Source organism: Triticum aestivum, chromosome 4D (assembly GCF_018294505.1).
Source record: "Triticum aestivum cultivar Chinese Spring chromosome 4D, IWGSC CS RefSeq v2.1, whole genome shotgun sequence".
Classification (NCBI taxonomy): Eukaryota; Viridiplantae; Streptophyta; class Magnoliopsida; order Poales; family Poaceae; genus Triticum; species Triticum aestivum.
This window is the reverse complement of record NC_057805.1, coordinates 465,791,276-465,808,280: the sequence shown is the minus strand read 5'-3', so window position 1 is coordinate 465,808,280 and position 17,005 is coordinate 465,791,276. Positions and strand designations below refer to the sequence as shown.

Here is a 17,005-nt window from a genome sequence, read left to right as displayed (position 1 = left end):
CTGAGAAAAGTTCCACTCGGGGTGCATTGTGCAGCAAGTCACTCGGAAGCACGGCTTCATCCCCATACACCATGAAGAAAGGGGTTCGATCAGTCGTCCGGTTGGGAGTTGTCCTTAATCCCCACAGAATAGATGGCAACTCAGTCACCCAAGCCCCAGCTGCATGCTTGAGGTCATGCATCAATCGGAGTTTCAGCTCTTGGAGAATGAAACCATTTTCTCTTTCAGCTTGTCCATTCGACTGCGGGTGCGCAACGGATGCGTAGTCGACCCAAGTGCCTTGGGAAGCGCAGAATGCTCTGAACTCATCGGAATCATAGTTTGAGCCGTTGTCCGTGATGATGATGTGCGGAACTCCGTATCGGAACACCAATTCTCTGATAAAACTGATGGTTGTGCTTGAGTCTAAGTTCTTGATAGGTTTTGCTTCAATCCACTTAGTGAACTTGTCGACTGCTACGAGCAAATGAGTGAAACCACTTCTACCAGTTCTTAACGGTCCAATCATGTCCAAACCCCACACAGCGAATGGCCAGCCGAGTGGAATAGTTTTCAAAGCAGACGCAGGTTTGTGGGACATGTTCGAGTAAAACTGGCAACCTTCACACTTCTCGACGATCTCTTTCGCCATTTGATTTGCTCACGGCCAGTAGAATCCTGCTCGGTATGCTTTGGCCACGATGGTCCGGGAGGACGCCTGGTGACCACAGGTCCCCGAGTAAATCTCATTCAAGATCAGTCGACCCTCTTCTAGAGAGATACATCGCTGAGCCACACGAGTAACACTTTCTCTGAAAAGTTGCCCACTTATTACTCTGAAAGCTTTGGACCTTCGGACGATCTGTCAGGCCTCAACTTCATCCTCTGGGAGCTCTTGGCTGAGTAGATATGCAAATATGGCACTGTCCAGTCGGGGGTGATTACCAAAACCTCCATGATTAGGTCAACAACTGCTGGCACCTCGACCTCAGTCGGATTAGAAGCACTTATTGGTTGCGGGGACTCCTCTGTAGGGGTCTTCTTGCACTGACGGTGTGTGGAGATGCACCAAGAACACATTACTGGGAATAGGCTTCCGAGTGGAACCTATTTTTGCCAGATCATCAGCCGCTTGATTCTTGAGTCGGGGAATGTGGTGGAGCTCTAACCCTTCAAAATTGTTTTCCAACTTCCTTACTGCATTGCAGTACCCGGTCATCGTAGGGCTCCGGACATCCCATTGTTTCATCACCTGATTAACCACCAAGTCTGAGTCGTCGTATACCATCAGGCGACGGATGCCGAGTGAAATGGCCATACGTAACCCGTAGAGAAGTGCTTCGTACTGCTTCATTGTTGGAGAAATCAAAGTGAATCTAAAGAACATAACTGAGTTTGTCGCCTCTTGGGGACGCCAGGACCACTCCGGCACCAGAAGCATTTAACATCTTGGATCCATCAAAGAACATGGTCCAGTGTTCCGAGTGAACTTGAGTCGGCTGCTGCTGCTCAATCCACTCAGCCAGGAAATATGCGATTGCTTTAGACTTAATTACCTTTTTTGCTTCAAACTTGATATCCAGAGGGAGAAGCTCTATTGCCCACTTAGCCACTCGACTGGTTGCATCTTGATTGTTCAAAAAATCTGACAATGGAGTGTCGCTGGCGACTGAAACCGAGTGGTGTGCGAAGTAATGTGCGACTTTCTTCGTGGTCAAATAAATTCCGTAGACAAGCTTCTGGTAATGTGGATACCTTTGCTTGGATGGAGTCAAGACTTCAGAAATGTAATACACTGGGCGTTGAACTTTATAGGTTGTGCCTTCCTCCTCTCGCTCGACTGTGAGCACTGTGCTGACAACCTGTCCAGTGGCTGCAATATATAACAATAGAGGCTCTTTGCTGCCTGGGGCAGCAAGCACTGGGTGGGTGGAAAGTAGGGCTTTTAGCTCTATAAACGCTGCTTCAGCTTCAGGAGTCCACTCGAAAGAATCATACTTCTTCATCAGTCGGTAAAGAGGTAAGGCCTTTTCACCGACACGAGAAATGAATCGACTTAATGCAGCCAAACAACCTGTGAGCTTCTGAACATCATGCACACGCACACGGCGTTTCATTCGGAGAATTGCCCCGATCTTTTCTGGGTTTGCATCAATCCCTCATTCGAAAACGAGAAAACCGAGTAACTTCCCCCCTGGGACTCCGAATGTGCACTTGGACGGATTAAGCTTGATGTCATACCTCCTTAATTTGGCAAAGGTTTCAGCGAGGTCAGTCAATAGGTCGAAACCTTTGCGTGACTTGACCACGATATCATCCATGTATGCCTCCATGTCCCGACTTGGATGATTTGTATTATGAGTTATGTGTTTTGGTGACCGAAGTTTGTTTTGGACATGACGAGGAGTCTCGAAATATTCGAGAGGTAAAGATTGATATATTGGATGATGGTATTCGGACACCGGAATTGTTTCGGAGTAGTTCGGATATTTTTCGGAGTACCGGGAGGTTACCAGAACTCCCCGGGGAAGTATTGGGCCTACATGGGCCATAGGGGAGAGAGAGAGGAGCCCGCAAGGGGTGGCACACGCGCCCCCCTCCAAGGGAATCCAAATTGGACAAGGAGGAGGGGGCGCAGCCCCCTTTCCCTTTCCCTCTCCCTCTCCCTTCCCTCTTTCCCCTCCATGAGAAAGGAAAATAAAGGGGGGCCGAATCCTACTAGGAGTGGAGTCCTAGTAGGACTCCCCACCCTTGGCGCACCCTTTGATGGCCGGCCTAGTCCTCCCCTCCTTTATATACGGGGGCAGGGGGCACCCCAAAACACAACAATTATTCTCTTAGCCGTGTGCGGTGCCCCCCTCCACAGTTTACTCCTCCGGTCATAGCGTCATAGTGCTTAGGCGAAGCCCTGTGCGGATCACATCACCATCACCGTCACCACGCCATCGTGCTGATGATACTCTCCCTCGACCCTCAGCTGGATCAAGAGTTCGAGGGACGTCATCGAGCTGAACGTGTGCTGAACTCGGAGGTGTCGTACGTTTGGTACTTGATCGGTTGGATCGTGAAGACGTTCGACTACATCAACCGCGTTAACCTAACGCTTCTGCTTTCGGTCTACGAGGGTACGTGGACACACTCTCCCCCTCTCGTTGCTATGAATCTCCTAGATAGATCTTGCGTGATCGTAGGAAAAAATTTGAAATTGGATGCTACGTTCCCCAACAGTGGTATCAGAGCCAGGTCTATGCATAGATGATATGCACGAGTAGAACACAAAAAGTTGTGGGCGATGATAGTCACACTGCTTACTACCAACGTCTTATTTTGATTTGACGGTATTGTTGGATGAAGCGGCCCGGACCAACCATACATGACCGCGTTCATGAGACCGGTTCCATTGACAGACATGCAACTTGTTTTGCATAAAGGTGGGTGGCGGGTGTCTGTTTCTCCAACTTTAGTTGAATCGAATTTGACTACGGCCGGTCCTTGTTGAAGGTTAAAACAGCAAACTTGATGGAACATCGTTGTGGTTTTGATGCGTAGGTAAGAACGGTTCTTACTAGAAGCCCGTAGCAGCCATGTAAAACTTGCAACAACAAAGTAGAGAACGTCTAACTTATTTTTGCAGGGCTTGTATTGATGTGATATGGTCAATACATGATGTGATATACGTTGTTGTATGAGATGATCATGTTTTGTAAAAGTTATCGGCAACTGGCAGGAGCCTTATGGTTGTCACTTTATTGTATGAGATGCACACGCCATGTAATTTATTTACTTTATCACTATGAGTTAGCGATAGTTGTAGAAGCAATAGTTGGCGAGACGACCACGACGCTACGATGGAGATCAAGGTGTCAGGCCGGTGACGATGGAGATCATGACGGTGCTTTGGAGATGGAGATCAAAGGCACAAGATGATGATGGCCATATCATGTCACATATTTTGATTGCATGTGATGTTTATCTTTTATGCATCTTATTTTGCTTAGTACGGCGGTAGCATTATAAGATGATCCCTCACTACAATTTCAAGGTATAAGTGTTCTCCCTGAGTATGCACCGTTGCGACAGTTCATCGTGCCGAGACACCACGTGATGATCGGGTGGTGATAAGCTCTACGTTCACATACAACGGGTGCAAGACAGTTTTGCACGTGTAGAATACTTGGGTTAAACTTGAAGAGCCTAGCATATGCAGATATGGCCTCGGAACACTGAGACCGAAAGGTTGAACGTGAATCATATAGTAGATATGATCAACATAGAGATGTTCACCATTGAAAACTACTTCATCCCATGTGATGATCGGACATGGTTTAGTTGATTTGGATCACGTGATCATTTAGATGACTCGAGGGATGTCTATCTAAGTGGGAGTTCTTAAGTAATATGATTAATTGAACTTTAATTTATCATGAACTTAGTCCTGATAGTTTTTGCATATCTATGTTGTAGATCAATGGCCCGTGCCGCCGTTCCCTTGAATTTTAATGCGTTCCTAGAGAAAGCTAAGTTGAAAGATGATCGCAGCAACTACACGGACTGGGTCCGTAACTTGAGTATTATCCTCATTGCTGCACTGAAGAATTATGTCCTTGATGCACCGCTAGGTGAAAGGCCTGCTGCAGGAGCAAATGCTGATGTTATGAACGTCTGGCAAGCTAGATCTGATGACTACTCGATAGTTCAGTGTGCCATGCTTTACGGCTTAGAATCGGGACTTCAAAGACGTTTTGAATGTCATGGATCATATGAGATGTTTCAGGAGTTGAAGTTAATATTTCAAGCAAATGCCCGAGTTGAGAGATATGAAGTCTCCAATAAGTTCTATAGCTGCAAGATGGAGGAGAACAGTTCTGTCAGTGAACACATACTCAGAATGTCTGGTTACCATAACCACTTGACTCAGCTGGGAGTTAATCTTCTGGATGATAGTGTTATTGACAGAGTTCTTCAATCACTGCCACCAAGCTATAAAGGCTTCATGATGAACTATAATATGCAAGGGATGGAGAAGACTATTCCCGAGCTCTTCGCAATGCTCAAAACTGCGGAGGTAGAAATCAAGAAGGAGCATCAAGTGTTGATGGTTAACAAGACCACTAGTTTCAAGAAAAATGGCAAAGGAAAGAAGGGGAACTTCAAGAAGAATGGCAAGCAAGTTGTCACTCCCGGGAAGAAGCCCAAGTCTGGACCTAAGCCTGAAACTGAGTGATTCTACTTCAAAGGGATTGGTCACTGGAAGAGCAACTGCCCCAAGTATTTGGCGGATAAGAAGGATGACAAAGTGAACAAAGGTATATTTGATATACATGTTATTGATTTGTACCTTACTAATGCTCGTAGTAGTGCCTGGGTATTTCATACCGGTACGGTTGCTCATATTGTAACTCGAAACAGGGGCTATGGATTAAACGAAGATTGGCTAAGGACAAGGTGACGATGCGCGTCGGGAATGGTTCCAAGGTCGATGTGATCGCCGTCGGCACGCTACCTCTACATCTACCTTCGGGATTAGTTTTAGACCTGATTAATTGTTATTTGGTGCCAACGTTGAGCATGAACATTATATCTGGATCTTGTTTGATGCGAGACGGTTATTCATTTAAATCAGAGAATAATGGTTGTTCTATTTATATGAGTAATATCTTTTATAGTCATGCACCCTTGAAGAGTGGTCTATTTTTGTTGAATCTGGATCGTGGTGATGCACCCTTGCAGTACCCGGTCATGGAGGGCTCCGGACATCCCATTGTTTCATCACCTGATTAACCATCAAGTCTGAGTCGTCGTATACCATCAGGCGACGGATGCCGAGTGAAATGGCCATACGTAACCCGTAGAGAAGTGCTTCGTACTCTGCTTCATTGTTGGAGAAATCAAAGTGAATCTAAAGAACATAACTGAGTTTGTCGCCTCTTTGGGACGCCAGGACCACTCCGGCACCAGAAGCATTTAACATCTTGGATCCATCAAAGAACATGGTCTAGTGTTCCGAGTGAACTTGAGTCGGTTGCTGCTGCTCAATCCACTCAGCCAGGAAATATGCGATTGCTTTAGACTTAATTACCTTTTTTGCTTCAAACTTGATATCCAGAGGGAGAAGCTCTATTGCCCACTTAGCCACTCGACTGGTTGCATCTTGATTGTTCAAAATTTCTGACAATGGAGTGTCGCTGGCGACTGAAACCGAGGGTGTGCGAAGTAATGTGCGACTTTCTTCGTGGTCAAATAAATTCCGTGGACAAGCTTCTGGTAATGTGGATACCTTTGCTTGGATGGAGTCAAGACTTCAGAAATGTAATACACTGGGCGTTGAACTTTATAGGTTGTGCCTTCCTCCTCTCGCTCGACTGTGAGCACTGTGCTGACAACCTGTCCAGTGGCTGCAATATATAACAATAGAGGCTCTTTGCTGACTGGGGCAGCAAGCACCGGGTGGGTGGAAAGTAGGGCTTTTAGCTCTATAAACGCTGCTTCAGCTTCAGGAGTCCACTCGAAAGAATCAGACTTCTTCATCAGTCGGTAAAGAGGTAAGGCCTTTTCACCGACACGAGAAATGAATCGACTTAATGCAGCCAAACAACCTGTGAGCTTCTGAACATCATGCACACGCACACGGCGTTTCATTCGGAGAATTGCCCCGATCTTTTCTGGGTTTGCATCAATCCCTCATTCGAAAACGAGAAAACCGAGTAACTTTCCCCCTGGGACTCCGAATGTGCACTTGGACGGATTAAGCTTGATGTCATACCTCCTTAATTTGGCAAAGGTTTCAGAGAGGTCAGTCAATAGGTCGGAACCTTTGCGTGACTTGACCACGATATCATCCATGTATGCCTCCACGTCCCGACTTACCTGGGTGAGCAGGCACTTCTAGATCATGCGCATGAACGTGGCGCCAGCATTCTTAAGACCAAAAGGCATGGTGACATAGCAAAAGCACCCGAATGGGGTGATGAAGGCCATTTTTATTTCATCGGGTCCATATAGTCGGATCTGATGATACCCGGAATATGCGTGCAGAAAGGACAATGCTCACACCCCACGGTCGAGTCGACTATCTGATCGATGTGGGGGAGCGGAAAATGATCTTTCGGGCAAGCCCGATTGATATGCTTGAAATCAATACACATACGAAGTGACTTATCCTTCTTGGGGACCATGACGATGTTGGCGAGCCGCTCGGAGTGGTATATCTCGTGGATGGACTCAGCTGCCAAGAGCTGAGCCACCTCCTCGCCAATCGCATTCCTCTTTTCTGCGGCGGACCGACGGAGATGCTCTTTGACTGGTTTTACTTTCGGGTCGACATGCAAACGGTGCTCAACCAGCCCCCGGGGTACACCTGGCAGACTGATGGTTTCCATGCAAAGATGTCCCAGTTCTCACGGAGGAACTGGATGAGCGCAGCTTCCTATTTGCTGTCAAGTGTCGTCGAGATGTGGGTCGGAGCAGCCTTGGGGTCTTCCGGGTGAATGTGAACTGGCTTTGTGTCACCGGCCGACTGAAATGACGACTCTGAAGCAGGCTTCTTGGCTTGCAACAGATCACTCGGATCGGCGTTTTTCTGGTATTCTTCCAGCTCCACCACTTCCATTTGCTCATCAGCAATCTTGGAACCCTTCTGCAGGCACTCTTCCGCTCTTTGTCTATTCCCAGTAACTATAATCACACCTCTGGGTCCGGGCATCTTCAACTTAAGATACACGTAGCATGGACGGTCCATGAAACGAGCATATGCGGGTCTGCCCAGAATAGCATGATAGGCACTATAGAAATCCACTACCTCAAATGTCAACTTCTCCTTCCGGAAATTCTTGGAATAACCGAAAACCACATCAAGAGCAATCCACCCGAGTGACTTCACTTTCTTCCCCGGGATGACTCTGTGAAATTGCATGTTGCTCTCACTGAGTTTGGACATCGGAATGCTCATCCCCTGGAGGGTCTCAGCATGCAGAATATTCAGACCACTACCTCCATCCTTGAGAACTTTTGTCAGTCGGGTGCCCCCAACGACTGGGTCGACCACCAACGCTTCCTGCCCTGGGGTGGCAACGTGCGCCGGGTGATCTAATTGGTCGAATGTAATGGCAGTTTTCGAGCACTTCAGGTACGTCGTAGTTGCCGGAGCAACCATGTTCACTTCTCTGTTTATGACTTTCAGTCGACTTTTGCTCTCAACATCAGCAAAAATCATCAAGGTAGCATTGACCTTCGGGTAACCATCATCCTTTTCCTCATCTTCTTCTTTCTTATCAGAGTACTTCTCACTGGGTTGACCCCCTCGGAACTGCTGAATCAGGAGTCTGCACTGTCGAGTGGTATGCTTGGGCAGAATCAATTTACCCTCTTCATCCTTCTTCGTGTGAATGTGACACGGCAAATCGAGGACGTCTTGCCCTAACTGATCTTTCACCTTCTTGGGTGTCCATTACCCTTTGAGCTTTCCTTTAAACTTTCCTCCTTGCGCATTCAGGATTGCGGCTTCAGCGGGACCTGCAGCTTCAGCCTTACGCTTTTGCTTCCGACTGGTATTCCCGCCCCCCGTGTCAGGGTCGACTGCTTTTCGCTTGCCATTACGGTGTCGGTCTTCTTCTTCGCCATTTGCATACCGAGTGGCTATTTCCATCATTCGGCTCAGAGACATGTCTCCGGAATGACCGAACTTCAAGATAAGCTCTCGGTATCTGACACCCTCCTTGAAGGCGCAAACTGCTTGGTGCTCTGACACATTCTCCACCACGTGGTGAAGGGTGGTCCATCTCTGTATGAAATCTCTCAAAGTTTCATTCGGCTTCTGGACGCAATGCTGTAGTTCGGTCAGCCCAACGGGCTTCTTGCAAGTGCCTTCGAACGTCTTGATAAACACTCGAGCTAAATCTTCCCAACAGAATATGCTCCCTGGAGCCAACTGATTCAACCAAGCTCTGGCCGAACCTTCAAGCATCAAGGGGAGGTGCTTCATGGCTACATCATCATTGCCTCCACCAATATGCACTGCCACTCGGTAATATTCCAGCCACGTGTCTGGCTTCTACTCACCAGTGAACTTACTCACTCCCACAGCCAATCTGAAATTGGGCGGGATCTCAGCTGCTCGGATGGCTCTGCTGAAACACTCGGGCCCAGAGATGAAAGCCCTGTTTTCATTCGGGCGGTCTCTGCCCAGCCCTTTGCTATTTGCTCTGCCTCTGTCAACCAAGCCCTGTACGAGGAGTGACCTCGCGTTGAACCCAGGCTCTCTTGGGTCGACTGGAGCTCTCCGCTCGTCACCAAACGGGCACATGTCGTCATACCGCCGGGGCGTGTACGAACCACCCCTCGGAGGGGGTGTAGGCACTCGACGGCGGTCATCGCGGTGATATCGAGGATCAAACTGTATGTGGCCTCGACCCAGGTACTGGTCCTGGTGATAACCACGATCTTCATGCCTTAGAGGCGATCTTGGACTGTGTGCTGACTAAACTATGTCTGCCATGACGGATCTGCTGTGGATCCTATTGCGCGACTGGGGAACTGCCGAGTTCTGCTCACCAGCCGCTTTAAGCAGTGCTCGAATCTGCTGTAAACCTCTACCAGCCTCGGAGCGGGACGGCTGAATGGAATCTGCGATACGGGCCGCTTCTGCAACATTTTGAATCGGAGTGTGGTATACCTGACAATCATCTCGAGGTCCAGTCGGAAAAAATTGTCGTTCACGTCGACTGGAACTTGGGATCTCCCTGCGGGCGCGGTCGTCGAGTGCTTGTTGGAGATTCCCCAGACGCGTACGGTCAGCCAGATTGGCCAAGTGCGCAGCCTCCAGAGCTTGAGCTTCGGGGGTCTCCCCAATGATGGGGGTCTGGAGAGCCTCCTCGTTCCTGCGCCGCAGTTCCTCCCTCTGCTCGGCAATGAGAGCTTGGGGATAATACTCGTCGTGGTCACGCGACGAGCCACCGCTGCCGCCGCCGCCACGATGGAATCCGGGCGGACTGCGCCGGGAGTCGACCATGAGGACCTCTGTCGCGGGATCGTTGCTCTCACACTCGGAAAGCGTATCCGAATGGGCAATCGGCAGATCGAACGACCCATAGAGAGATTCATCGGGCTCAATCGCCGATTTGTGGGGTGGTCGACTGACGGGCCACCGCATGCTTTACCCACCGCTGGAGCCACGAGCGACCGGATCGCTTGCGGCGGCGAACAGTAGGGAGGGAAGACGCCACGGGAGCCGACAGATACTGAGTCGACGGTTGCCGCAAAAGGACGCCGCAGGCACTCGCGCGGAAGTGCGCCGCCCCGCGGATGGGGAGGGCCTCGACGTTGAGGGGGGCTTCTTGGAGTCAGGCGGAGTCGTCGGCGATGCAGACGAGCGCTCCGAGACGGATCTCGTGACCTAGGGCCAAACCACCGCCGGAAACCATGTTGATGGAGATCGAAATTTGCAACCTCACCGAAAGTCGCTCAGATGCCTGCCCCACGGTGGGCGCCAACTGTCGTGGGAATGAGTCTGACAGTAAGAGTAGGGGGTACGTAGGAGGAGGCAGTGTCCTTGCTACGGCTAGGTTGTGCACACAAGTTTTACGAGTTCAGGCCCCTCTCGGAGGAGGTAACAACCCTACGTCTCGGGGTCGTGGAGGCTTGTCGACTGGATGTGTGAAATAGTTACAGGGGGTCCGAACCCTTGTGCCAGAGGGGAGGGGTGGCTTATATAGAGTGCGCCAGGCCCCTTGCAGCCCTCAGTTACACAGGGGTTCAATGTGAGTTAAGACTAGAACGTTACTGGTAACACCTGCTATAAATGATCTTCATGACGACGGAGTGAACGCCTGACCGTTGCCCTCCTGGGGTGACTTTAGGCCTTCTATACTCCGAGTGGGTTTTTGTATGGTCGAGTGAAGTTATCACGTTCGAGTGGAATTGGGATATCCGAGTGGAATCTTCCGTCGAGTGAGTCGCACTTCGGGGTGATTTCAGTCGGTATCTTCTGTTGAACCTTGTAGGCCTTGGACTCTAAGGTAGTGTCCTTGGGTAGGGTGTCTAGGTCAGGTCTAAGACCCTACCCTAGGTACATGTCCCCGTCTGACGAAGTAGGGCGATGGGTTATATACCCAGGAATGAGCACGCTCCAGTGGAAAATGAAGGTGAGATTTGTCGCATTCGGGTGCTTAACAGGTGTGAAACGCGGCAACGTCCATCAATTGGCACTCTTCTTCGTGGATGTGCGCCTACGACATTGACCGGGATGCGCACGGGAGGAAGAGGCCGGGCTGAAACTTCCCTCTCGTGTGAGCGGTCGTAGGAAAAAGAAAACGCGACGTAAATTGCTAGGGTTCTAAAAAACATGAGATGTGGAGGAGGGTTGAAACGTGCCTGTCAGTCAGTCCAGCGTTTGGGACTGGTTTGAGGATCCCAAGTGGGTCAACTGTTTTTGAACAGTCAGTGACCAGACCATCCGCCTTAGTGTAAGTGGGAGGTGAGGGGGCGCTCGGCTGTAGACGCTCTTACATTTAACCCTCTTATTGTGCATTATTTACAACCACATCAGCGACTGAAGGTTGGCCATATTGATGAGTGCATTTTGCATCACCTTTTACCTTATGTTTTGTGTTGCAGTAACAAAAATTCTGTATTTTATTGCTTTTCGGGCTTTTTTTGCTAGGATTCCGAATAATTAAGAGATTTTAAGCATCGATAATAAGACCCCTGTTATTGGTGGAAATGTGATGCTAACTGACGTCATAAAAACATTGCATAAGAAGAGACGGTGAAGTGAAAGAGAAAATCAGTTGCATGAAGCTATTAAGGAGTGAAGAGTACCTATGCACTATGTTCCGGTTCACTGATAAAAATGTGATGCTATAGGTCGGTCCACTTGGATACCTCGGAGGAGTCGCCTACGTGGATACCTCAGAGGAGTCGCCTAGTTCGATGGGTTTCCCCGAAGAAATTCTTGTGGCTTTCCCGCAAAAGAAAAGAAATTCTCGTGGCTGAGAGGTACAACCTAGTTGCGGAAAACGTCACTCTACAACAACTCTCCTTCGTCTACTTCCTTTGTGTGCATTGGTGAGATGATCGTGACTTGTAAGCCCATAATGATCTTCTGATGATCGTGTGTGTATATTTTGTTGTTGCGTAGCACGTTCTTATTTAAACGTGAGTACGACGACCATTTCTTCGACGGGGGCAATTGAAATGTGGTCAAAGTACTCGAGGGCGGCGATGAGGCTGGCACGGGCAATGGCGGATTCAACCTTAAGACGTGCATGGTCCTCGACCCACTCCGAGAACTCCCACAGACCCTCTCCCAGAAATCTCTCTCTACGCGGGCCATTTCGGTCTTTTCAGAGAAAGGTTCGTGGTGAGGGTACGGTCACACCGGCATTGTAATGGGGGAGAGAGGGTGACAGCCAACGAAGGGGCGATGGGGGGTGAGTTTGTGGCAACTGAGATGGAGGAAGAGGGTGAATGTGGTGGCGCCGACGAAGGAGGGCGATGGGGGTTTGGTTATATACCCTGGAATGAACACGCTCCATGAAGGTGAGATTTGTCGCGTTGGGGGTGGGAAACGGGTGTGAAACGCGACAGCGTCCATTAATTGGTACTCTTCTTCGTGGATGTGCGGCTACGACATTGGCAGGGGCAGAAACGGCAGCAGTACGGATGACCGTGCCATTGATCAGGATGCGCACGGGAGGTAGAGGCCGTGCTGAAACTTCCCTCTCGTGTGAGCGGTTGCCGGGAACGCGGCGCAAATTGCTAGGGTTTTAAAAATCCATGAGCGGTGGAGGGGCGACTGAAACATGTGTCAACGGAAAGAAAACACGTGCTGGTGGATGGAGTTTGCTTCTGGTGACGGAGTGTTGGATTCTTGGACGAAAGGGAAAGCACACTGCACCTCGCACATGCTCCTTCTATAGTCTCTTTACCTGCACTGCAGCTCAACTGGGCAGTTTGGTTGGTACAGGGGTGCTATCTTTCTTCTCCCACCCCTACTGCATGCTTTCCGGGGCAGAGAAGTTTCACCAAGCCAGCCATCGTGCTGCCTGAGCAGAAGGGGCACACGTTGTCTCCGAGACCTTTGCGTCGCGGACTAGTTGCAGCCCGTGGTTTAGGTCTTGGTTTTGTCTCTTTTCATTCATTCTCCCGCTGCTTTGGTCTAATGGAGACGGCACGCTTCCTTCCTTCCGCCGCGGACGAACGGAGCGGACATCGCTCCCTGTCCCGGAAGCCCTTTTGAAACCGTGATCCAGCACGATGCTTCTTTTCAAGGGGAGAATCTTACCAGATTTACATATGGTTATACTACTCGTTTATTAGGCTAGCTCGCTAGCTAGGCCGGCGGCGGCGTCGGTCTTTGACTTGTTGTGTCGCACACGAACATTGCATGCTGCCTCAGAGATATGCGCCGAGATTTGTCCATCATTAGCGCCCGCAGGGCAACGTGCTTTGAAAGGCCAGCATGTCTAGCTAACTAGTTTGACGTTTTTAAGCTGCTGCTAGCACGATCATGGCCGGCCTATTCTGACCCTTTTTCTGGCGGTGCTATTATTAGTAGTAGCTTTGGTTTGTCTGTCTAAAGTCTAAACACGATCTCTCTCAGGGCGGAGCAAAGCGGGCAAACAGACCCAGCGCGCCACCACCAGCAGCACTAGATTATACTACTACTACAGGGGAAAAAGAGTTCGCTCAGATCCGTCGTGGCGGAACCGAACTAAAAACGTGGCGGAATCGTCGTCCGGAAAGGCGAAAAAAAGGAGCTTTTCATTCAAGTACTACAAGCAACCGGTTCCTTCCTTCCCGTTCCCATCCCATGCGCCGTGCCGAGCACGTTGCGGCCGCGGCCGGGGGACAGACAGCGCGCATCACCGACCGAATCGGGCGGGCGCCCATGAGAAAAGCACCTCTCCTCCAGCCCCGGGAGAGGAGCACGTTGAGACGAGCATCCATGGATGCCGCCCATCCACACTATTCCGATGCGCTACCACGCGGTTTCGCGAGGCCGGCGACCAGCCACCGGCCAACAGGTGGCGGCAACACGTTGGAGGGGGAGAGGGAGCCACGGGGCTTCCGAGGGTCGTCGTCTTCCTCGTCGCGCCGTCGCGCATGTGAGCCGAGAGCGAAGGGCCAACGGACGGACGGGCAGTTGTTTATCTGGAACGCCATGAACGTGCTCCATTTCGTTATTCCAAGAAGAAGAAGAAAAAAAGGCAATGACGCGTACGCACGTCCAAGTCTCCCACCACAACCCCCGTCCCCTTTTGTTTTGACAAGTTGCGCTCCCCCACTCCCTTTTTGACCGTTTCTCACCCACCCTTCCCCTCCGCCATGAACCCGCTGCTCGCCAATTTGGGGATTGGTTTCTTATTTTTATTTTTTTTTACATTTCGGTTCATGGTGTACTACTCAAACTGTACGAATGGTGACGCCGGAGAAGGAAGAAATGTTGTTTGAAGCTAGTAGTGCGTACTTGTCTTTATTTCAAGTTATTATTCGGTTCATGAACTGAATCTCCTTCTGAGCGAACCATGATTGATGATCCGCGCAGAAATCAAAAGAATCGTCAAACAAACAAGCAAACAAAAAGGGCTTAATACTATGAACTCAATCTTGTTTCTTTCTTTCCCTATTCGAATTTTTATCCAAAGAATACATTTTAAAGTGCTCTACAAACGATCTCTTGAGGCGCGCAAGCCGTCTTGCCCCGTCCGTCCGTCCGGATCACAGGGCGAAGGCGCCATCGGTGCTGGCCAGCCCGAGCCACGAGGAGGACGACGCCGACGCCGACGCCGACTTGTCCTCCGACTCCTTGTTGGCCGCCGGCGCGGCGGGCCGGGCGTAGGGCGCGCGCGCGCCGAGGCGGTCCTTGCGCTTCTCGAAGAACCTCTGCAGCGACGCCTTGCGCATGATGGGCAGGTCCGCGAGCGCCGCTTGGGCCGGGGCCGGGGTGACGGCCGCGCGCTCGACGCCGGCGGTGGCGGCCATGCGCATGACCTCGGCCGCCTTGTCCGCGGGGAAGTCCTCGAAGACGACCACCCTGCCGCCGTAGAAGATGGTCAGGGGCGTGGCCGTGGCAGGCCCCGCCTCATCAGCGGCCGCGGCGGCTTGGTCGACGTCGGCGCCGGGCATGAGGCTGAGCGTGGTGGCCGGGGGCGCGCGCGGGGCGACGGCGACGGCGGAGGACATCTTCTGCTCCGCCTTGACGTACTGGCTGAGGACGCCGCACGCCAGCGCGAACCTCCGGCTCTTGCTCTCCACCGCGGCCATGGCAACACTCCTTGTCTCGTCTCTTCGCCGGGCGCTGCTGCTTCTCGTTGATGAAGATGAAGTTGCGGTGTGGCTGTGGTGAGTCTGTGAACGGATGGCTGTGCGGGGTGGGATGCGAGGTACCTTGGGGAGGGGAGGGCGGTTATATAGGGCGGGTGGGCGGTCTCAGCGGAAGGGAAGGGAGGGAGAAGCACGCAGAGTCGCATCCTCCATGGCTGGCCGCTTGCTTTGTTTTTTGAATAGATTAGGCGAGTGAAGGAGACGTGGTGGAGGTGGTGCGGGGCACGAAGAACACGTGAAGATTGAGGGCCGGGGAGGCGGGTACGGGTGGATGATGGCGACGGATGCGTATTGGGTGGGAGAGTTGCCACCGCTTTTCTTTTCCTTTCTTTTGCCCCTCTCTATCTCTCTCCCTGTCTCCGTGTCTCTTGTCGACCGCGGCTTTGCCTCGTCTCCGGCCACTTGTTTCATCTCGCACGCGCTTCATGTGCGCCCGCCGCATGGGGGTGGGGGTCCAGGGCTTTCTAGTTTCATCTCTACTGCTTCTGTCTCCCGTTTTTAAAAACATTTTCCGTTTGTGACCAAGTTGCATGAACCGAACAACCCAAGTTTGAAGAAACCGTGCAAACATGAATACTCATGTTTTTCTTTATCTTTGCTTACTTTGCTGGCTGGTGGACCCCATATGTCATACGGAGACCGCCATGTTGGTGTGCCACTCCTCACGCAAACAACAGGAGGCGATGGAATGACTTTGAATGAAACGGTCATCGGCTGAGGAGGACTCCAGTGGGCAAAGCGTGGCGGCCGCCATACCTTGAATCGGCGGTAAATTTTTCTTATACATATGCATCTGCATCTCTCGGCTGGCACAAGTTTTTAGTTCACGAGTCGCCGTGAGTTTTTTTGTTGAGATCGAGCCAACCCGATGAGTTACGAGCTACTCCCATCCTCTGCCATGTGGTTCTGACTAGCGGTGCGTGCAATTCCAAGGAACATCAATCAAGCTAGCAAATCAAGCTGCTAGGTTGCTTGCTTCTTCTAGCTTTGCACCCACATGTACGTGTACAACTTCAGGTGGATTTGTTCTAGCGTTCTAAAAGCCAACACCCAACTTCGCACCCTTCACGCCCAGCAAAACGCAGCGCGGCGTAGCGTCGTCTCCAACTGAAAATGGAGAGGAAAGGGAAGGGGCTAGCAAAGCTAAAGGGAAGGGATATGTCTCTAAATTTTAGTAGCATTTTAAATAGCTTGTAGTATGCAATTGAAATGATTTGAGATTTTTAAAGACAATTAGTGTTGTGAACTGCAAATTTGAAAGAAAAAAATTGAAGTACTTGTAGTGACAACAGCTCCAAACACTACTAGGGAAAACCCTAATAGTAGCGCAGGTTTTGATGCTATCAGCAGCGCGGGTAGCCGCGCTACTACTACAGCACTACAGCTAACAGTTAGTAGTAGCGCGGTATAAACCAGTGCTACTACTATTGCCTATAGCAGTAGCGCTTTTATAGAACACGCTACTATTAAGTATCTGTAGCGCTTTTCTATCCCCGCGCTACTGTTGTATCTTTCATCATTTTTTGTTCCCTACCCCGTTTCACGTTTCAGTTTATAGTTTATAAACTGCAGCTTCACATGTACCAGATAACAATATCATTAACCACAATACCATATAGCCATACAGTAGTCATACAATAGCATAAAGCATTATAGGTACTCATACATAGTCAACATGCATCCTCACATGAATATAGCATATATG

General features: G+C 50.4%; 1 protein-coding gene across 1 annotated transcript; it reads right to left on the bottom strand.

Moving 5' to 3' along the window:
* Window positions 1–14,572: 14,572 nt before the first annotated feature.
* On the bottom strand, window positions 14,573–15,377 carry LOC123100341 (protein TIFY 11b). The gene has a single exon (XM_044522279.1). It carries the CDS (start codon window positions 15,238–15,240, stop codon window positions 14,695–14,697), a length of 546 nt encoding a protein of 181 aa, XP_044378214.1. The 5' UTR covers window positions 15,241–15,377; the 3' UTR covers window positions 14,573–14,694.
* Between the last annotated feature and the right edge of the window lie 1,628 nt (window positions 15,378–17,005).